The 24184-nt window shown below is 38.8% G+C and overlaps 1 protein-coding gene across 7 annotated transcripts in view; it reads right to left on the bottom strand.

Moving 5' to 3' along the window:
- cacna2d3a (calcium channel, voltage-dependent, alpha 2/delta subunit 3a) overlaps positions 1–22449 on the bottom strand; it is a 199344-nt gene extending 176895 nt beyond the window's left edge. For all 7 annotated transcript variants that reach the window (XM_058390454.1, XM_058390456.1, XM_058390455.1 and 4 more), the window contains exons 1-2: positions 21491–22449; positions 20836–20917 (exon numbers count right to left, since the gene is read on the bottom strand). In XM_058390454.1, the coding sequence (XP_058246437.1) occupies positions 20836–20917; positions 21491–21603 (195 nt within the window). In that variant the 5' untranslated portion in view covers positions 21604–22449. The remainder of the gene's footprint in view (positions 1–20835; positions 20918–21490) is intronic.
- Positions 22450–24184: the final 1735 nt, after the last annotated feature.

The following is a 24184-nucleotide window of genomic DNA, read 5'->3' as shown; positions in this document are numbered from 1 at the left end:
TCCATTGTTAAAAGCACTATACAAAAAAACTGAATTGAATTGAATTGATTTGAACTGAATTGAGGATGCAAGCAACTTTGACAAGGGCCAAAATGTGATGGCAAACATATTTCGCCTTAAAAATAAACAAGTCTGATCCATGGAGTTTTCTGGAGGCCCCTAAGTTTCAGGAATTAAAGTATCTGCTGCTAACGTCTTGGTGCCAGATGCCACAGCACCTTGTGGAGCCCATGCCTTGATGGATCTGAGCTGTTCTGGCGGCAAAAGGGCAGGTGGTTTTTACGTTGTCAGATCAGTGTAGGTTTGTCTTTTATCAACCAGAAGTACCATTCTAGTAATTTAAATTCTGTAGTCAAACTCATCCCACATACATTTACATTTATAACTTAATCTTAAATTCATTTTTAAAGAATTATAATGTTGCTGATCTTTCAGCTGCTCCCGACATGTGTGAGGGGTTGCCACAGCAGACCCACTGGTCCACACAACAATTTGGCAGAGGTTCTACGCCAGATGCCCTTCCTGACGCAACCCTCCCATTTTAACCTGGCTTGGGACGGGCACTGCATACAGTGGCTGGGGTGTGGGCACTGGCTGTGAATCAAACCCAGGCCGTCCACATGGTAGGTGAGAAACCTACCACTGAGCCACCAGCACCCCTTTTAAAGAATTATAATATTCTTATGAAAATGAATTCTTTAATTCATCATAGCCTCCAGTCTCTGTCTCATCACAGCATTTAAACCTGAGCTTCAGTGTCGTCTCTTCACTTGACTGATCTTTGTCGATCTGTAACAACAGTGATTCATCACTCAGTTCTGTTGACTAATGTATTTTAAGGTCATTTACCCATTTTAAAACATTGTCTGCTGTCGTCTATTCCGTGTCTAAGCACTCGTCTCTGTTTAGATAATGATCATGTGACTGTGCAGGACTGTTGTGGTTATTTTGACAGTCCGTATGTAATTAAAATCTAAGCTGCTTAGAGTCTATTTTGGCATGTAACTACGCAGAAGCATGATTAAATCAATCAACACAGTTTTAGAAATTCTCCCCCGCTAATACATGGATGTATTTTGAGGTATTAGCCGAAATAATTCTATAACACATTAGCTAATTCATAATTCCTAAGGTATTACCTTTCCACATTTATATAATGTACGTGTATGTGATGTAATGTACATGTTGGTATGCAAAAAAGTAAAATTAAATAAAATACATTCCACCAATTATCAGGTTGCTAAACCTTATAGTAATTGAGCCATGTGTGTATTTTCTACTGGTTGGTTTTAATGCATCTGTTTTTTCTCACTTTCACATCCATTAACCCATCAGACGTACATGAATTTGTCTCCATTATGAGTGGCACAAAAATTCACTATTCCCATCGCATCTGCAGTGTGTCATTACAACAAAAATCACTGACACAGAAACCTGTTTATTCAAAACACAATACTTGGTGCAGTCATTGAACATTTATGCAAAACACATTTTTGTGGAACTTTTTTTTTTTTTCAGTTGTAAATTAAGCTCTAAATATTTAACTGGTTTTGAAAGGAAATGATTTAAATGTTTATTTGTTATTAACGTAGACATGGGATCATGGAAGTGCATTTGCGGATAGCAACATAAATAACATTTCTGCTGTATTTCTCCAGCAGTGAAAAGATGGATAATACTATATTATGTGCCATTAGACTTCCATAAGATTTTGGTTTATTTATCTAGGGAAACATGCTTAATGTGCTGTAGTTGCAGTCTACACTGTTCAGGCATAACATTTTGACCACCTGCCTAATATTGTGTTGGTCCCCCTTGTTCTGATGCTCACGTGCACATTGTTGGTTCTTTCGGCAGTGCACAGGGGTCAGGATGGGCACCCTGACTGGTCTGCGGCTACGCAGCCCCAATTGCAACAAGATACTGGTAGATACTGACCACTGCGGCCCGGGAACATCTCACAAGAGCTGCAGTTTTGGAGATGCTCTGATCCCGTCATCTAGCCATCACAATTTGGTCCTTGTCAAACTCGCTCAAATCCTTACGCTTGCCCATTTTTCCTGCTTCTAACACATCAACTTTGAGGACAAAATGTTCACTTGCTGCCTCATATATCCCACCCACTAACAGGTGCCATGATGAGGAGATCATCAGTGTTATTCACTTCACCTGTCATAATGTTATGCCTGATCGGTGTATAATGATAAGGTTAAAAATACCGGAATAATAAAAAAATTTTCTTCATTGACACATTTATATTAGAAAACTCCAGCAAAGTTCAATTATGCAGAGCGTTTGAGGGATATAATATCCTAATGCATCTAAAAATCAATATTTATACACTCCCTAATGGGAAGTTACAGACTTATCACAGTCTCCAGCCAGTTCTAGGGTCTTTTATGGTCATGGCCACGGTGATCTGTATGGAGTTGCACATGCTCTCTATCTGTGTTTATGGGTTTCCTGTGGGTTCTCTAGTTTCATTCCACCGCCCAAAAAAAACATGCCTGTATGAGCACTGACTTTAAACTTCCACTATGAGTGAATGTGTGTGTGCACCAATGAGTGTGTGACTGTGTATCCATATTTCATCTCACCATTAGAGAAAATCATTAGAGGAATTCACAATATACAAATAGTTATTGTTTAGCAGTATAAAATATTATAGTACATATAATTTTTATTTAATAATTGTCTGTTATTTATGAGACTTATCATCACAAAATGGTGGATGGAGACTGATTCATTCGTTCATCTTCAGCAACCACTTTATCCTGTTCAGGGCTCTGGTAGATACAGAGTCAATCCCAGGAATACTGGGCAGGAGGTGGGAATATACCATGGACAAGGTGGTCCAGTGAATCCATGCACACACACAGTCATACATTCATTCGCACCTAGGAGCAGTTTACTGTAGCCACTACATTTACTGTTGTGTTTTCAAGAAGTGATAGGAAACCAGAGTACCCAGAAGAAACCCACATGCTTCCCACTGTGTCATTATACTACCCACTTCTGTACACAAAATGTAACAGTCCACTTTGATAAACTTTCATCCCACTTTTGAACATTTCAACAAGGCTTTGAAGAGGAAGGAAGTTAAGAGTAAACATACACTTCACTTAATACTGTACAAAGAGTGAAATAAAGAAATCTAAATTGTGATAACCTGTAGTAATGATGTCGATGATTTGTAAGCCATGTGCCAGGAAGCGAAGCAATATTTTTGTATCTCATTCCATATAAACAGAGCAATTACACTTCAATTTATTTATTTGACTGAGAAACAATCAATGACAGACAGAAAGGAGCAGCATGTGGGATTCAGGGTGCAATTAACCTATTTAAAATGTGTGTGTGTGTGTGTTTGTGTGTGTGTGTGCAGCTCAATCATTTTCTTCTATCATCGTCATCTTTTCCAGCCTTGTCTTTCCTCATTCCTTTTGTTCATTCTTCTACACACTTCTCCTCTCCTGTTTTCACCTGTTTTTTCCTGTCCTATCTTTCACTCCTCTTTCTGCTTATCTTTCCCCATGCTGCAACAATCCTGACAGCTATTCAATGTCCCAAAGTTTATCCAGCCATGGTAGAATAATGGAACTTGAACCATGCAGGAAGAGACTCATGATCATGGGCAATTTACAGAAGAGAGAGAGAGAGAGAGAGAGGGGGAGAGAGAGAGAGAGAGAGAGAGAGAGAGAGCAGCCTCTCTTTAACCTACAGACAGACAAACAGACAAAAAAGAAGTATTGTTCTCAGGGCTGCCACCCAGTGCTATGAAACAGGAAACACACACAAACAGAGTAACCATTCAAACACAAATAATAAACACATGATGAACTTCTGTAAGTTCTCTCTCTATTCCCTAAAACGTATTTTTAACAACACTAAAACACAGTTCCTGCTGTAGTGTTGCCAGCCTGGAGTCATTAATGCATGCCAGGCTTTGAAGTACAAAAAGCCATCTACTGTATCGTTCACCACCTACACAATGTCAGTTAGCAGCAAAAGAGCTTAGCAAAAAGAGCTAACAGCTCAGTTCTACCCACGTGCCTACCCACTTAACCTGTTAGCACATGATTTAAATTCTGTGTGTAAAGTGAGAAACGTGTTATTCAATCACCACAATAATAACACTGCTATATATGATGAGTCTTCAGTTACCTCTCTATCCTGATCTGGGTCATGGTGGGTCTGAATCATATCCCAGATGCACTGCACAAAGTGCGAAAATATGATAAATAGGACATAAGATTACACACATTTACACTAGGGCACTAGCACGGTCTACAAAGTGGCCACTGAAGACTACAATAACCAGTAACTCTCTCACAATCACATTCACCAGATTACTGATTGCACACACCTTGACACTCTCGCTGTATCATAAGATACACCACTCTAAACACACATGCATCACAAAGTATATGCTCAGTGTTCTGTACCATTTTGTTTGAATCCTGTTTGTCTCTCTGGTGTTGTGATCTAGTTTTGGTTTTCTCATTTTGTGATTCTGCCTAGACCAGTCCATGTTGTTTGCTCATCACCCTGCCTGTTTGCTGACATAGTTTTTGGCTTATGTCTCTATCTTGTTTGCTACTGTTAAAACCACTGAGTACACTTGCATCCTCATCTAGACAGCTCCAAGGTTTCCCAGTTTGTCTGCCTGTTGACCAGGTAAACCATGGAATGGGCAGCCAACTAGAATCAATGAGGAGAGCACACAGCCCCTTATGACCACTTATACAGCTTTTCCAGAGATTGTTTGACCATTTACCTGAGGGCAAACACACTGGTGGCAGGTAGTGGCTGAAACAAGTCAGTCATCTACTGGCAGGGGGGGCTAAACAAATATCTACATACAAAGATTGATTGTTTCAATTACATACTACTCCTTTATCCCCTTGATGTCCATCCGACTTGACAGACTGACCAAGAACCACTGAAGGCAATCTCTAGTCCCTAAAACCCATGCAACTTGATCACATGAGGCTGGATGACTTAGAATGACAAAGGCATCAGATAGAGAGACAATCTGGGAGTGAGACAAGTGGAAGTCTTTAGTGCCACCTGCATAATGCCATATGTGCTACCTTCAGCATCAGCAGAGTTTCACTAGCAGATGTTCAGAAAGTATGTTATTGCATATAGCTATGACATTGTGATATACTCCCCTAAATAACCCGAGGTCAAAGTGTCAGCTGTAATCAACTGGGCTATTTCAGAAGAAATACACCACCCCCTTGACCACCCTGTTATAGAAGAGGACCAAGAAGCTCCAGTGGGATGTTTCAGCAGAACAAGCACTTGAGCAACACAAGCGGAAACATCCCAATCTCACTGTACCACTTATATTATTTTTGGAGTGGGTAGATTTTGAAGGAACAGTTTAACTAAACAAAATCACAATCACAAGGATTAATGGGTCTGGATGTTTGTTTTTATCACAGACATAAGAAAATGTTCCAAAGATAGCCTTGTGCCCAATGTTCCCAGAATAGGCTCTGCATCCACTGCTACTCTGAAGTGATTGCTGATGATGGATAAATAAATCCAACAGGCAGCCAGTAAAGTGACCCCAGTGTCTCATGAGGCTCAGGTGTATAAATAAGGTAAGTAGCAACACACTGAGTCTAGGAAAAACAAGAGCTTGCATGAGAATTTGATCCGATTTTGTAATCAGGAAAGGTTTTTTTTCTAATGCTGTGTTCTTCTGCAGCTGAGATAAAATCTCCGGGTTTTAGTGGTTAATGTGATGTGATAAGAGCCCTTAATCTAAAATTACACACAAATTCTGAGCTTTCATTATTTGGAGTTTGGAGTGCCTTTCTGAGTTAAACTGTTCTTACTTCAACATCTCTCATTTATATCTCTCTATATCTCTTTAGTTCTACTACTAATTCAATTCTTGTATTAGAATGTGTTATTTCCAATAGAAGTGCTGGGGAGAGATGAAGCTGCTTTCAGAAAAACTATGAAAATTCCAGCCTCTGAAATTGCTGAGATGAAGTGTTCAGATGCATAGAGTAAGAGTAAAGAAACAAGAAAATGAATGCATGCATTCATTAATTCATTCACAACTATTGGGCACTGTAGAGTCACAAATCCATATCTCTGCAGGTTTTTGAGAAAGTGTGAGGAAACCTGTGAAACCTATATGGACCTGAGGAGAACATATGAAAACCAATAGCAAGTGCTGCTTTAAGGGTCCCTAGAGCACTGCACCAACATTAGACCCATTAAAAATATGTAATTATTATAATGACACCAATGAGCCTGATAAATAATATGATCATGTAATAATGTTTTTACCCAGTACTGGCAATGTATCCTCCATATGCAAGCAGAAAACAATGCATAGGAACTGCAGCAAACTCTGTTTGAAGCTTTAAACAAAAAAAGTTTCTCTTCACATCCCTGCATTTTCCCTCTCTCTGTCTTCATCTCCACACCTGATGAGAGGCCTGGCGATGCTCTAAATCGCCTGTCATGTCTGAGCACATCAGCTCTGTGTCAGATTTTTTTTCTGTCTGACAGAGCCTGCACATCATAAAGCTGTCTGCCATGTAACAGGTAAACACCCTCTCATTTCAGAGATACTCTCTCCCACACATACCCATTTTCCCTCCCTACTCTAAGTGGTATTCAGGAACCATTTTATATTGCACTAAATTGCATTACAAACTGCAGTCTTGCCAAAAGTGCCTTCCAAAATCTGAGCAATTCCAGACCAAAAAATAACCTCGAAAACTGCAGAGGGATCGCTGACACATTCTTTCAGATGAAAAAAACACACTTCAATTTTTCTATAAAATCAACATCATTGATGTATGAATAAGACAAAAAAAATCAGACAAACAGCTCAAAATGCCTTTATAATTTTTATCTCTCTAGAGGAATGCATTTTCAGCTAAGTCCACCTGTAATTCGGATTTTTTCCTATTTCCCTACAGAGGGTTTCAGACTGGCACTCAGAGATGCACAAATGGCAGAGAATGAGAATTCCTCCCTGAAGGCGAGTGAGAGGAGCGGAGGTAATGGTCTGTGACCAGAGCACGATGAAATCGATTTGCCAGTGAGCTGCCACTGAAGAGGGCTTGGCGAACCCACCTGGTTAAACTGTCACCAACAAAGCAACAAGAAAAGACAAGAGGACAAAGGAGCAGGACAAGATATTAATCTTTTTTACACTGTCTCTACTATTATCTAGATCTTTAGCTGAGTGGCTTACATCAGTGCCAAACTGACTAAAAAACAGAGCTAGAGCTCTAGTTTATAGGCATGATTTCATAATGTCAGTGATCCTCTGGGTTAAATATATGCACCTGCAAATTGCAGTTCTCGTGAAGTAGCTGAAAGAGACTGCAATAGTGCTTGCTTTTTTCTCTCTCTCTGTGTGTGTCTCTCTCTCTCTCTCTCTCTCTCTCTCCCTCTCTCTCTCTCTCATCAGTATCTCTGACCTGTGGCAGTGCCATGCTGGTTAAATCTGGTCTGTGACATGCTGGTTTTAAAACACTATTCCCTAAGCTCAAGTTTCCAAAACAAAATAACACTCTTATTACAATTTCATGTTACCCTCCCACTCTGTCTCTCTTTCTCTCTCTCTCCCCTTCTCTTTCGCTCTGGATGCCAGACTGCTGCAGTCTCTCTTTAGGTGTACCAAATTTTTTTGCCAAACAAATTTCACTTGTACATGCAAATTTGTATATGATTGTAACTCCCAGGCCCAGGACACTGAGTCTCTCTTTCAGTGCATGCTGGGAAGCAGGCATGCGAGAGCGTGTGTGGTGAGACCGGGTTTGCTGGTTAGAGTTTCTGATATCTTAAAGCTTGCTTTTTCTTTATGTAAATAGCTTATATATGACGTTTAGTTTGGTCATTTTTTGCGTAAATCAGTATGGTCTCTTGGTGAGATGCCATCCTTATCACTATGCCAAGGCCTATAAGGTGTATGGCTGAGCTGCAAAAATCAATTAAAGATGTTCTTCTTGCTGTTGAAAGTTGGATTTGAGGAAATCGTGTCTCTGTCATGCATGAATAAAGCCATAGTTGTCTTTCTTGTCATAGAAAACCTAGTTAATGAGCTCATAGAAAGTAGTCATGTAATCGTGGAAAATTCTGTCCTAGTTACTCAATTGTATTCACCATCCAAACTGTCCACCCTTATTGCTTAATTTAAGATTCTACAGAGTAAATTAATGTGCTTTGGAAAATTGGCAAGCAAAATTCAGTTACTATATCTAGAATGTAAAAGCCAGAGTCTAAAACACTTAATGTCCTTTCAAAGGTACTTGTACATGTACTTAGATCCACCAAACAAATGCTCAGTATTTCCTTTAAGGTTGAATATGAGAGAAAAAGTTGATGGTGGACACAACTGCAGCAGGTTTATTGTGTCTCAAATGTGGAGATCTGTCTGCCCACACAATGAACAAGTTGCCGAAAGCAGTAGAGTTAAAAAGAGTGCACTGGAGGTAGCTGGAGATAGCAATGAGACTGCTAATGAGCAGGCAGCAGATCACAGTGAACTAACACAAACACAGGATTCTGACATGGAAAACTCTCATTATGAAGACACCAAATAAACATTAGAGGAAACTAATTTGGATGTCATGAAAGGAAGCACTGAGACAGTCAATATTTGGGTTGAATCAACTGAGCAGAAGGTATCTTACATGTCACACTGATGCTGATCACTCGCATGCACAAGCAGTTGAGCTTTCAAAAAACTGAGGGTACAGTAAAGAATGGTAAAGAATAGTGATAGACATAAATGTAGAGAATAGTGGGAATGAGGAACATGTGAGTGAAGAGTTTTACTCACGGGATCAGCTGAATGGATACAGAGAGATGACAGAAAACAGGTGAAAACAATAGATTTTTTTGTTCAAGACATTTATGGGATATGGCAGACATCCTATCTTATTTTTACAACTGAGTAGTTGAGGGCCTTGCTCAGGGGCCCAGCAACAGCATCTTGACAATCCAGAGATTTGACCTCACTACCTTCCAAATTAGTAGTCAAATGCAATAACCAATGATCTACCTCATAAGATCAAGATAAGACCTCACTACAGAATGCACTCAAATACCATCAAGTGAGGAACATCCTGAAATTAAAATCAAATAAAAGAAAATATCCAGGCATCCCATGGTGTTCGGTCTATTTTTCAAAGATTGTCCTTCTCTTTTTCCTCTCTATCCTCTCTATGACTCTATAGAGGGAGATTTAAAGAAAAGTGAGCTGTGTTCAGACTGTCTTCCTGTTAGAAGCATATAGTAACCATATATGGTATGGAATATGGTAGAAAGGTGAGTGTACTATTAGTCATGGAACAAGTTTTTTAATCTTTTTTTTTTTTTTTTTACATATGTTCTAGGAATAAATGTGTCAACAGTAGAATTAGTAAAGGGCAGTGTACTGTTGATTAAAATAAATGTCAAACATAATATGAAATATATATAATATACAATTTCCAGACAGTACAATGCACAAAAGTCTCTACACTTTATACAGCGTGAGAATCTCATCTGCGGTCAGCTCTTTCACAACTGGTTGCCAAATTAGATCTCTCTGATGTTTGGAGACTTAAGCATGAAAGTGATAAACAGTACACTTGGACAAATATGAAAGGTTATGATGTCAGTGCTGCAAGACTCAATAGGTTTTATATATCTAATGAGTTTTGTTGCAGGGTCATAAACTGTTGTATCAACTAGGCTTTACTGATCACCATTTTCATTGTAGTATATTATTATCTCCTAAAACCATGAATTTGGTGGAAAATTTTATGGCAGCAATATGCAACACTTTCCACTATTAAGAGATGGGGAAACTATGGGAGGACTTGAACATAAAACTTATTTGGCTGAAAGTGATAACCCTGCCTTTAACAATGTTTTAAAGACAAAATGCAACAATCAGCTCTATTCCAAAATGAGAAAGTAATTGGGGCTCTAGTGCAGTCCAGTTTTGTATCACTAAAATATATGAATACACCCAGTGCTTACTTCTTCAACTTGGAAAATAGCAGCAGTGGCACTGCATAAACTCATATCTGGTTTATGCCTTCCTGATGGAAGAATAATAACTGAGAGTTCTGAAATGCTGTAGAGTTCACACCAATCTCTAGAATCTGTGTGAAGAATTTAGCTGGTCTATTTTGACACTTGCTGGATAGTGACTTGGTGTCCTAAGGAATCATGGAGTTTCATCTACCAGTAGCCCAAAGGCTTATAAACCTGGAAGGTATAGAGGCATAGGGTTGGACAAACAGCTTGATTTTTTTACATTAAAAGGGACTAGTCTACCCGGTACTTCACCATTCTCTCTATCTCTATCTTTTATCTCCATTCCTGAAAGAAACCTACCTTCCAAAGAAAGGATATAGCTTCACAACCTTGACTATCTTGTTTAATAATACTTTTCTCGCCAGTTCAGCTCCCTCTTCAGATAGCTTGCAATCAAAAAGGTTGAATTTAGGATGTTCAAAGCCGCCCAACCACCACTAAACACCGTGGCACAAAATCAACTAGTTGATAAAAATGTATACAAAGGCAAAAAAAATTCCACCCGGATTTTGTCAAGCCCCTATTCTGTATGGACCCCATTCAAATACACAGATCATTAAAAGTAGCCACTAATGTGGGAGTCTAGCAGTAGGAAGAAGAGTGGCTTTTATCTTTCACAACTGGGAATAAATACACTTATAAAAAATACACTTACAGGAGCTATATGGGGTGATTTTTACAAGATGGGCTGAACTGTTTGGCACAGACTTCCCCTAAAAAGGCAGGTGGTAGTGTCTGTACAATCTTCTGCCTCACAAAACTGACAGTTGAACTCTAGTGGAGGATTGTACATGCGGCGACAGCCACGAACAGACACCTGGCAGATTTCAATCCAAGTATAAGGATGGGTTGTCCTTTTTGTTTAGAAGATGTTTTACCTTTTTTCCATCTTTTTTGTCCGTAGCTAACTGTTGTTTTTGACCTTTGAATGCATTTGTTTTATCAATATGGAGCATGTTTTTCCACAGACTTTTGTTTTTGGTCAATGTATATTGTAGTGTAGAATATAATTGTTATCCTTACATTTCTGTTAGGGATTGCAATAAATGGCATTATGGAAAACAAGAAAAAACACATGCAAGGATAAAAAATCAACAGATTTGGCTAGAATATGTGTATACATGTCTATGTTCCTTGCATGCATATACAGTCCTTTGTCTAAAATAAGAAATGCCCTAATAAAGACAAAGAGAGGGGAATTGATGGAGTTACATTACCCTATGCACAGGGGCAACAAAAGCCTTTTATGGTGATGCATAAAATTGTAGTTCTATGGAGATACCCAACAGAATACCCAACTTATAGTAAGCTACACATGTGGTGTCTTGTGAGCAGACTGCCATCTCAATTATGGATGTAGATATGAAATTGTCACACATGTAACCAGGGTGTTGAGCTACAACTATTATGGACAGGCCCCCATGGCCACTATGCATCAGAGCAGACTCCCAGTCCCAAGGCTCACTATGGCACAGCAGACCACACAACTGGAAATGACATAATCTAATATACTGGCATGTTTACCAAGGGTCAGTCACATTCTTGTGAGGTTGGTAAGCTCCATCTACATACAGTATGTTGCAGCACAAAATATCCTTCATACACGTCACACTTTGGCCAAACCAAGTATTCCTGCTAAAGACAACGTTTCTGCAGTATATTAATAAACCAACCATCAGCTTGTGCAGACAAGAATGTGCCCAGGTGAGCCCAGTCCAGGCTGTCGACTGCCATGTGGAAGAGACTGCTACAATGTAAAGTGAGGTTAGCCCATTAGGTAAAATGCACACGCATTCTTAAACAAAGGAATGAGAAGTATTCTTCCTTTAAAAAATTAAATGCAAACTATGGTCACCTCTTGGGCAGCACTTGAAGGAGTGTCCCTTGTGGATGTTTGTCAAGTAGTGCCATGTTCAGCAGATTTTACAGACTGAATATTGGTTTATCATGGTCTACACACCATATAGTGAGTTTGAGTGATTCTCATCCTCAATAAAGTCCATTCTAGCAAAATGAGAATCTATGAGCAGATACAATGGAATACTGGGTTATACTAAGATGCTGATCTGTGTTATTATTTCATTAATTTTTCATATTGTTACATGAGAACTCAAAAAAGTAGTGAATAGTTTTTCTAAATAATTTGAATCATGCTATTAGTAAATTAATAATTCATTTTCAAAATATTTGCATATGTTTGTTTGACAGTGTAACATATGCTAAGAGGCACACCACAACTGTGTTAAGTATAAATCTTTTGGGTATCCAGGGACCATAGACTAACAACAGTACAGGGGTCAATACAGAGGTAGACAAGTTAATAGCATATAATAATAGCATACCTATATTAGTAATACTAATAGACAGGTAAAGGATAAAACAACAAGAAACAGCTATCCCGGTGGCCATGGATTAACTGTAGAGGAATATCAGTGGATGAGTCACATCTTGTCATCTCTCTGCAATGTCTCACAACTCGCTTTCCATGTTGCTGCATCCTTATATGGTGCTAGCAAATAGAGTAGTGGAAGAGAAATGCATAAACTCAATGTCATTTTTATTGTTAGTAATCCTGGGATCTAGAACGAATAATGCTAGCATTTGTAGTGGAGACAGGACCAAAACGGAAACATGGACATATGGTATAATAGCACATAGAGAAACCAAAACAAACAAATATGATGAAAAAATTGCTTGTCATGCTGGGGCCTGTGACATGTCCCAAGACAGGGAATTGAAGACAGAGAGAAAAATGTTTCTACTCATTAACAACCATTTATGCCCTGATAATGCATTTGGTTTGTAAACAAATAAAGCTAGAAAATAAGATGCAATTATTCTGGTCAGAATCTTGTTAAATAAAGCACTGCAACCAAACCTTTTAAAATTTTGCAAATTTAAGCAATTTAGAAGGCAATAAGAGTGTTTTTATTTATTTTGCCATTTTGAATTATGTTTAATTCGGGGAGCTCTACATGCAGTTAAACTTTGGATTTCTGAGGTGCATATATTTGCATAACAAGCGGAAACTAGAAGTATATTGATTAAGCTGTCTTCTGTTTCTCCTTCTATTCACACACACACACACACACTTACATACTGCATCCACTCCTCCCTGATGTTCATCGGCCCTGGGCTGATTTAACCTTGAAATGGGAGAGATTTCCGATACAGTGGTGGTCAAGTTTCAGCTGGTGCAGGACAAGACAGAATTGTGAGCTGAAGGTCAGAATGAAATGGGAAATGATCTGGCAGTATACTTGAGAGGGAAGTAAAAGGCCCAGGAAAACAAAATATCTGAGGTTATTACTGAGGATCCATCAATATCATTTTTTCAGACTGAGAAGGATTATGAGTACATGGTTTCTGACACTCTCTGATACGGATCCTAATAACAGTAACACAGTGAGTTGGTACTTGGTATAACGCAATCAAAGGTGCCACAGACCAGTGGAGATGGAACTATATTTGGAATTTACTTGTATGTTTAAAATATTCAGAGCAGCACTACAGCATGTAGGAAAAACTATTCCAACATGCTTTCTCCTCTTCTTGGAATATTTTAATGGACTTGTTCAACACCTAACTAAGCAGGACTAACTAAGAAGAATATGCCAAGGCTGAATGTTTAAAGTGACCAAGTACTTCATATCCTACTGCTGTAATGTCTGCAACACTTTAGTGTGCAAGCAAAGTCTGTGTCACTTGCAAGTTAAATGTTTGTGCAACATGTACCAAGCCTAGGTCATTAAAAAAAACAAAAACTCTTACCCCTCTTGACGATTGTCACTTATTGAGGTAAGAGGGTGATGGTCCATTTTTGGCTTTGTAGGGAAGTATCAGTATCTGATGTGTGCAGCTACTGGTCACCAGTGGACGGAGCACAATGGAGTGGTGTCCAAATGTTATTCACGTCCATCTATGCAGCTGAATTTTTGATCATTTGCAGAGGTCAGATTGTGCTCAGAAGTAGGCCTGACAGCAGCGAGTTGCAGTAGGCCAGTCTTGAAATTACAAGATACTAAACAAGCACCTGAGTAGCCTGTTTGGAGATACCAACATGAGCAAGTCAAATTTGCAACATGCAAAGAAAAAGGCAACTGATTGTCCATGGTTACCTTAAGGTTGTGAGCAGTGGAAAAGGGGAGATCAACGAGTTGTCCAGAGAGATTTTAAGTTCCTGACATGGGGGAATCACTTGAGATGAACAGCAGTTTGGTTTTGCTGGTACTGAGTTTCACGTGATGAACTGCCATCCATGAGATATGTCTGCCAGACATACTGAGATCTGAGCAGAAACAGTGGTGTCTGAGAGACTTCACTTCCCCAAGTAAGTGAATATAAAGGTAGAAAAGAAGAAGACCATGTACTGAGCACTGTGGGACTCAGTCTTAGAGAGTCTGCATGGACCGGATGTCTATCCCTTCCATGTTATCTGATATGATCCACCTTCCAAGTAGGAAGAAAACCACTGCTTCACAAATTCCAAGACTCTTGAGGGTGGACAAGAAAGTCTTGTAGTTGATGGTGTCAAACATTGCTGAAAGGTTGAGGAGGATGAGGACGGATTATAATTGGGTTGTTCTAGTAGCATGCAGTTTGTCAGTAACAGAAAAAGGGCAGTCTCTGTAGCAGTCTATGTGCTGCTTTGAAATCAGACTGGTTGGGATCTTGGAGGTTGTTCTGTGAGATATAGACAGCTGATTGTGAAGTGAAAACTATTCTGCAGTTGCTGATTTCTGAGGGTTACTTGCTCTCTGGAAGGTAGTTGGTATATGACCATGTTATGGAGCCACTGATGACTGTAGTGATTAAGGGCAGAAAGTCTTGAGGGATAACTGTGATTGGGATCGGATCCAGTGGGCAGGTGGTAGGATTGCAGTATAGGATGACTTGTAGGATCTCTTCTGTTGCCAGGGTTGAATAGTGTGACAATGAATGTGAAGGGGAATCCTGGTCGTGTAATGTAGGGGTAATTAGGGTAGAAGAGAAGATCTGGCAGACTTTGTTAATTTTTTCGTTGTAAAAGGAGGCAATCCGGGAGGATGTAGCAAAGGGTGCCAGGAGGTTGAGTAGTGAAAAAAAGATGTTGTGGTCCTCTGTTTGTAAATGATGAACCTTAGGAACCTATTCAGTTGCTTGACCACACTGGGTATGGGCCAGCATCTTATAGCACTGACCTTGTCCTGGTTAATGAGAAGTCTATCTTGTCTTGACTCACATTTCTCCCTTTGACAAATAGTTGATACTCTATAAGTTATGCCAGTACTTTTCTGACATGGGTGACATGGGTTTTCTTGGGCAAGGAGTAGATAAGAATGTCATCTATGCATACTATGGCAAATTTTCCAAGCATGTCCCAGAGAATGCTCCACATCTTCTCTTCACTACTCAACCTCCCAATTCATCCATTCCTGCAATTCCACCACCTGCCCACTGGATCCAATCCCTTCCACAATGATCTCACAAGATCTTCTGTCCTACATCACTACATGGTGAACTTGATCGGGTGAGTGTGTGTTAAGTAGTGTAGTCCATGGTGGTTATGTCTAGAGGCCAAAATGCAGTCTGGGAATTGGAGTGAAACGATGATTACGGCACTGATGTGACAATAGCTTTCACAATATAGCTTTGCTCTTAAACTGTCAGAAATACAGTAGCGTTGCATTTTTAAAAATTGGTATAAATAATATATTTATTTACTATTAAAAAACAAGCATTCTCTGCTCCCTGTTTGGGGTCACCACAATGGATCATCCAGTCAGTATATTTGATTTTGACACAGGTTTTATGCCAGATGCCCTGGAACAGCACTTTTTTTTTAATATTTGTTTGTTTGTTTTTATATACTCATTATATTTTTTTAAATATTTGTAAAAATATGCTTAGCAAACAGTCAGTTCTCAATGTGTTCAAAGCAAGAAAAATGGGCAAAAATTAGGATCTGAGTGACTTTCACAAGGGCCAAATTGCAATGGCTAGACAACCTTCCAAACAGCAGGTCTTATAGGGTGTTCCTGGTAGGCAGTGGTTAATACCTACCAAAACTGTTCCAAGAAAAGACAACAGTGAACTGGCAACAGAGTCATAAGCACCCAAGGTTCATTTATGCATGTGGCCCAGCTTTTATTTATGAGTAAATGCTAGCCTGTCTGGTTCAATGCCACAGAGGTGCTTCTGTAGGACAAACTGGCAAAAAAAAAGGTAATGCTGGCTATGATCGAAAGGTGTCAGGACACACAGTAGCACAGTTGCAGCTTGCTGTGTATTTGTCTGCATAGCCAAAGACCAGTCAGACTACCTACAATGGTCATGTAAGCATCAGAACTGCATCATGGAGCAATGGAAGAAAGTGGCCTGGTCTGATAAATCGCATTTTCTTTTACATCACAGACAGCCAGTTGCATGTGCAGCAATTCAGTGAAATGAGTCCACTCCTAATGCAACTTGAGAACAATAAACCTGCACAACAAAGGAAAGTCTACATGAGTATATTAAAAAGTAAACAACTAGACAGTCAATCTAAACATAAGGCATCATTATCAGACCCGAAACATGAAAAGACAAATAAGAGACACAGAAATCTGTTTTAGACTGTATTGTGTATCTGAGCTGAAGAGAGATGCCAGCAGTCCATTTGCAGGCAATGTGAAATGCAAAGTCTGGGAGATTCAACTAATGGCTAATTCAAAGACACTTACATATGCTAATATCCACTTCACTGTTGGACAGCTTTCTGACTGCTAGCAACTGTGGTTTTATTCAAACACTGTTTAAGCTCTAGTGATGAATTCATACTCAAACATGATTAGTGCTTCCTTTATACTATATTTAATTATTCTTTCTATGCACTCAGCGATCCCCACTGTTGTGCAGTTACATCCAGGGTAAATATGGCAGTACACGCTCTGTGTGAAGAAACACATTAGGTGTTAATTTCTATCTCACTGTGTGGCAAAATAACACTGCTCTGTGGTTGTAGCATCTCTCTCTCTCTTTTTTTTTAATAAAAGTAATTGCATTAGCATTTGAGACCGGGATTTCTACATTGACAATGAATATGTATGGGAAATATTAAGCAAGTGATCAATTTAACCTTGAATGTTTTAAAAGATTATTTCCAACTCCATCTTCAGAATTGAGCATTATTCATGGCTAATAAGCTGGAAGTCTAGTACATTTTCATAATCCATAATGTTATTTGTATACAACGTAGACATATACCTATATATTAGACAAAAACAGCAAGATGTTTATGCCTTAAATCAAATTAAAATGTTGCATGCAATATTAACTAGCAAAAACCCTTATAATGTAAGTGTAGAAATTATATTTTTATTGTGCAGCATTACAACATTTGTTTTAGCTAGATTCCGGTCAAATCAATTTTCTTACATAGTAAAAACATACCACCATGAGTCAAATACTTAGTCTAACCCTAGCAAACAAACACAAGTGAGATTCTGCACCTGTGCACCAGGAACTAGGAACAAGGGATTCAAGAATGGGAAAGAAAGAGGGCATAAGAGGAAAGCATGAAGGCAGCAATTTCAGCTTGCTGATGTAGAATTTTGCATTAACAGGGGGAAGGCAAACCTGCAGATATAGAGCGAGATTATATGCACAAGAGTGTCTCTAGATATGAATATGCAATCAAACCATCAATGTAAAATCATAGCTAACATAATCCGTGATTTCCTTTTTGCCTAAAAACTCTTTAACAGTGAAAACTGGCTATAAACACAGATTTGGTATATTAATCTGTATATCTGTCTAATGCAATGAGTGCAATTCGAAGGGATTTCTGCGCACACTTTTCTGGGTTTCATCACCCTGGCACTATTTATCATTCAGAAATAAAACACACATCGTTAGAAACAGCAAGTAATCGGGGTTTTGAAAATAATGTTCAGCATTCTGTGCAAACACTCCTTACCCTTGACATTATGTGTCATTTTGTATTCACAATAGACAGAAAAGACAGGATTTTTTTTTTTTTTCACAGCCATGGTCCAGACCTTTCCATATTATATTGTGAGCAAGTGTACTGAGGTCGTTGGTGTCATAGATTCAAGAGAATATCTGCAAATATAGCTTCAAAAAATACATATAGGTTAATTTCTCTATCCTTATTTATCTCCAGCTTTTCATAAAAATAAAAATTTGGCAAAGTGTGAATCTGGCATGTACATTACAATGCAAACAATGATATGCACACTAGCTCTACTAGCATTACATTATGTAACAACACAGAAAACAATGACTGTTCACCTGCATAAAAGATACACTTAGCCTGCAAGAAGACAATTGTAGATAAAAATGGATGTTTCTTCAGGTGCCAAGAGTGCAATATTACACCTAACAGATGATAGACAGTATTACCTTTTAATTGATTATAAACATATGATAGTAAATGTACATGTCACTGAGAATTATACAAACGGTAACATACTTGAGCAAATGAGCATTCTTTTTGGCAATCAGCATGAAATGGATTTATTCATCAGAAAATTGTTCTTTCTTATGCTATATTCTTTCTAAGCCTCTACTGAAGCTTACCTTGTCCTATTATTATTATTATTATTAAGTTCTCGTAATCACAAACAGAAGCTACTCTTACAGGTTTTCTTATCAAAAGGATACCTGCACAACAACATTCTTATTTATTAAGATTTTAACATCCAAAATTTGTGGAAAAATCGTTTTCAGTATGTAATCCTGAAGTTGTACATACGTAGTTATTTGGTAATATGGTAATAAAAAAGACTGGTACTGAATTTCCACAAAGAGCTTGGACATGCCAAACATTTGTTAAATGAATAAATGCAAAAGTAAATACACAAGTGATTTGCCTTGTTATACAGTCTAAAGCATTAAAGATTTGTGCATTGTAATGGCAAATTCTACATAACTCATTGATTTCTGTAGGGTCAGAGTCCTAACCACCAAAGTACCTGTAGTACCTGAGAAATACATTCTGTATCTAATCTGCATTTTGATCCGGACCTCATGCAAAAATCTATAAGCATTTGAATGAGTTCCTAACGTTGTTTTACACTGCATTACGTTGCATTTCTAAAGCCCTTTTTAGTACTTTAATTTAGAAAAATTCTTTTTATCCTTTCTTTTTTATATCTTTTCCGTCCAGATTTTAATCCTGTTTATCACAATTCAATCCTGCTATTATCCTGTTGATCACAAATGAGTCCTGCTTAGATCCCATTTATCACAATTCAGTCCTGATTTTATCCCTTATAGTACACACACCTTTTTTCTGTTCTCGCTAGTTCATCTCTCGCCACTATCCATCACCTGTTTGTTACCCATTACAGAAATAATCCCACACAGTTCTCACATCATTAGTCCAAAAACCCACACAAATGTCTATACACACAGAAATGACATACATACAAAAATACAGCAGGAAAGTATTGTTTTGCCATCACTCACAGTAATACTACACACTAATAACTTGTGAAGGCTTGAAGGACCTAGAAGTGGAGCAGAGAGCTCATGCAAGAGTCATTCACATCATTCATAAGTACCCATCACATGCCCTTGGACTCTGTAATGCCTTGCTCACAGCAACTCACTACCATTTCCCATTTCACTGAGTCACAGGACTACAAAGTGCATCCAAGCAGTTTCACTAGCATGCACCTGTATCCAAGACAGTATCTGAAAGTTGTGAGAGCGCAGACAAAGCAAGCAAAGAAAATATAGTTAAAGAAAGAAAGCAAAGGAAAATGGTTTTTTTGTGGTGTGTGTGTGTGTGTGTGTCCTGATAGAGACTGATTTAAATTTATGTAATTTTAGTTTTTAATACAATTTACTTACTCCTGGACATTAAGTAATATTAGGCAAGTGTTCTATCAAATATCTAATTCACTGTATTTAAGGACTTATTTCTTGTCTCAAAAACTAATCTTAAGTATTCTAAGAAAGGCAAGTGAACTTTTTTCCATATGACAGCTACCAACTGGAAGGTCAGGGTGACCATTTGAGACACACCGAGAGATGTGCAAACTGCAGCTTTTGGAACTGCTACTCATGCTGACTATAGTCAGTCACAGGGCAGGGTAACACATACAAAGGAAAGCACTATCCATCTTCTTCCGCATGCATGATTGGCAAAGAAGAGAAAGTGTGACACCCCTCCCAAGGCTATCTTGGACTCCCTGCACAGATGGCTATGGCATCATCAAAATTCAAGTGCACTTTTTGCCAACCACACACTGTAAGATTACATTACTGTAAACCTATATTTGTCTTACAGGTGATATTAGGCCCTGGCTTTTAACGAAATGTTAATAGACATTGTTGAAACTTATGACTGGCAGTGTAAGTATAAAAAAAGGGGAGCTGGAGAGAGCACATTAAATATGCTCTCTTTTTTTGGTTGCTTTGATGAGTAAATATGCACTTCCCGAGAGAAAAAAGCTCCTTTTCTCTGCACAATTAACCCAGTGGCCCTTATTTGAATTTTATATGTTTGCTAAAAATTTTCTGCAGAAGTATAAGCACTGAGAGCAGCATGTTTTACCCAGTCTAGAAAGACTGGGCGAGTTGTAACGGTAAGTAGCTCCATCAATCAACGAGAATTGCAGGGTCACAGCTAAGCTTTTCAATTTGCATTTAATTCTGCTTCCATTTCATTGTTCTTTTTGCAGACAGCAAAAATAAAGTGAATTATTTGATTTGATTACCATGGTTTTGGTCATGTTCTCCCAATCGATATGTATTGTGAATAAGTTGTGTGTGTACCTTCTGTAGAAGCTGTGATCCAGAGTACTTGGCAGCTATAGACTTCATCTCTCCTCCAAATGCCGAAGCCCAGAGCTTCACACTACAATGTAAGACAAAGACAAGCAGAGGGAGGATAATTAACTGAATGCAAATAAGTTCAAGCTCATATTTGTGAAGGATTTGGGGTAATTTGTAGTTGTGCTTAATGATATAAAATAGAATTTATGTTTCTGGGTATCACGGAAGAATCTCCAGAGTAACCGGATTAATCCTGAGCTAAGATTACTTTATGGGTTACACATGTTCTGTCCATGTTTGAGTGCCTTTGAGTGGGCATGTTTGAGTGCTACACTAAACAGCATTTAGGTGTGAATGTGTGGGAGCACGGTGCTCTGCAATAGTCGGCAGCAGACTGGCGGCCCATCCGGTTTGAAACTAATGTTCCTGGGATAGGTTCTGGATCCTGTACCACCCTGACCGGGATAAAGCGGACACTCGAAATGAAGACCGGTGTTCTTCCAGTATCATTCCTGCAAACTTCTCTTTTGTTAAATGTTCATATGTTTGATATATTTAGGGTCCACCTCTGTGATTGTTGTGCGTTTGGTTTAAACCTTCCTAGGTATGCTCGAATATTATTTTAAGAGAGAGAGAGACCAAAGTTGTAACTTACACTGCAGGAGGGATTCCCTGATGCGTCCCAGACACGTCGAGCACCGACGTGCTCCTTATAGTCCACATGATGAAGAAACACACACCACACAAGTGTGAGGAAAGCACCTTCATATTTCCCGTCTTTAGAAATAAAAATTTTTTTACAAAACGACGTCAAGGAACAATTGGAATTCTCGCCCTCTCTCCTGCAGTGTTAATCAAAGCTTAAAACAATAGTGTGCGAAATAAAGTTAAAAATAGCACCCCTAATTTAAACGCCCCCAAAGCAAGAAAGCAGACCGCTTTATATCCAGCCACAAGCGCAGGGCATCCCAGTCCGTTACTTCGGATTTAAAACAACAAAACGTGTACTTGCGAGAAGAAGAACGCGATGATATGATTTGTTAGAGATAAACTACAGCTGCTGGTAGCTTTAATCTTATTCTTCTTCTCATGGGCACAGCTGGAACTCCTGTAGAGAGGAAAAAAGCGCGCAAACCGTGACCTCTCTCCGGCAGCGCCAAAAGAGCGCGCGAGAGCCAAACCAACTGGGGAAAGAGTGGAGGGGGGGGAGATACACAGAAGCACAAGGATGACCGGATGCTCGTCTTTTCTTTTCTTTAGTTCATTCTTTCTTCGCTTACTGTCTCTCCAAGAATTATACCAACGACACTCTGCTGCTGTTTATCTCTTCTTCTTTTTTCGACTTATGACGCAACGGAGCCGTTGTCGGAAACGGGCAACTCGCTGGCGCGTGTCGTCTGAGCTCTCATGATGACATGACACATGCTGACGAAAAATGAAGCAAAAAAATCTTATCTTTGCGTGCTGACGACTCGCAACGACACTCGGATGAAAAGAAAGGACAACGAATGAACGCAAACGGAGGGTTAAAAATAAAAATGCAAAAGGTTCAAGTGCATGTCTTCCTGCACGGTTTCCCAAAACTCCCTGTGCTTCTGCCGTTTAACTCGCCAGAGCGCGCGCTGCTACTGTACTCTTTATATTGTGCTACGGGCTTAAAGGGAATCAGGGGAACTAGCTTGGATGTTTTCTTTTTTTTATATGGGAAGCAATTAGCACTTGTATTATATAATATTTTATATTTTACATAGGTGCTGTCATATATAAGCAAATACACAATATATTCAGAAAACATGATCTGTTAAGGTCTGATCACCAAACTAACTAATTGCAATTATTATTAAATTATTAGTATATTTTAGAGATTCTACATTGAATTTCTAATCTATAATTCTTTAATTATGCTGTTGATCGTTAATGATAATTGGAAGTTTCATTAGCATTTCATCAGTTTCCACTATCACTTTGCTACAGATTATTCAATAATATTATTTTATTGATTATTAAATTCTGGATAATCACTGGTTTGTACAATGGAATCTTACTTTAGAAACAGAGTTCATTTTTTGCATTTGCAGTGAGCTCATCATAAGTACATACAGTGTCTCACACGCTTAAATTAAGGCCAGTTTCAGTCTGCTCTTAATCAGTCCCTCAAAGCAAGCGCCAACTCAAATACAGGCCTCAGAGATTATGTTGGAAATGCAGTTTTAGCAAATCAATGCGCTCAGCAGAAGCCACTGATAAATTATTCATCAACTGATTGTGTTTGATCTTCAGAAAATGCTTGAATGTTGAGGACTTGGCACACACTTTGTCATGACTCAGCAAATTTGAACTAAAACATGTGATACAGTGCTGATTTATCATTTCCCAGAAAGCAGATCTTGTCAGGATCACGTAGTTCAGGCATATAATTATCAGTTCAGGCCATAGCTATTATTGTGCAGTAAATAAAGTTAAAGTGGCCAAAGTGTGAGCATCCACAGTTTGGTTTGCAGAGCATTCAAGGCCAAAACAGTGTGAAAGCTGGAGGCACATCTCGTACCCACTGACACATACACTATAAAGGGCTGAAGGTATGTGGGCACGTAACCATTACTCCTATATGTGGGTCTTCCCCAAAGTGAAACCACAAAATTGGAACCACCAGTTGTGTAGAATATTTTTGTAGTATTTTTCCTTCACTGGAAATCAGAGGCCCAATCCTGTTCCAGTATGACAGCACTACTGTGCACAAAGCAAGTTCCACTAAAACAGGGTTTGCCAACATTGTAGTGCAAGAACTCAAGTGATCTGCACAGAGCCCTGACCTCAACCCTCAACTGAACATCTTAGGCATGTTTTGGAATGCTGACTGCATCCCAGGTCACATCAGTGCTTGACATCATTAATACTCTTGTCTTATGGCTGAATATGTACAAGTCCCCACAGCTATGTTCCAGTATCTAGTAGAAAACCTTCCCAGATGAGCAGAAGTTAAAATAAGTGCAAATCTGAAATGGGATGTTCAAAAGGCACATATAGGTGTGATGGTCAGGTATCCACAACCACTTGGGGTTAAATTAGTGTATGTTGGTATGACTCTATCAGCCACAGCAGCTGTGCTGTGACTCACATTCACATAGAAATTAACTATGGCCCAAATCTGTAAGACAGCACACCTTTACACAGAGTCAGCCAAATTGGATAATTGAATTTTTCTCACATGAAGCCTGCAAAAACACAGCCATCTATCAACCAGGAGACAATCAGATTTAATCATATAGGAGTTTGAACAATAGATATTACAAAGCAACTTTATCCCTGTGTTAATCTAGATCACACCTGAGAAAGCCAGAAGCAGCAA

Source organism: Hemibagrus wyckioides, linkage group LG05 (genome assembly GCF_019097595.1).
Source record: "Hemibagrus wyckioides isolate EC202008001 linkage group LG05, SWU_Hwy_1.0, whole genome shotgun sequence".
NCBI classification, from domain to species: domain Eukaryota; kingdom Metazoa; phylum Chordata; class Actinopteri; order Siluriformes; family Bagridae; genus Hemibagrus; species Hemibagrus wyckioides.
This window is presented reverse-complemented; position numbering and strand designations above follow the sequence as displayed.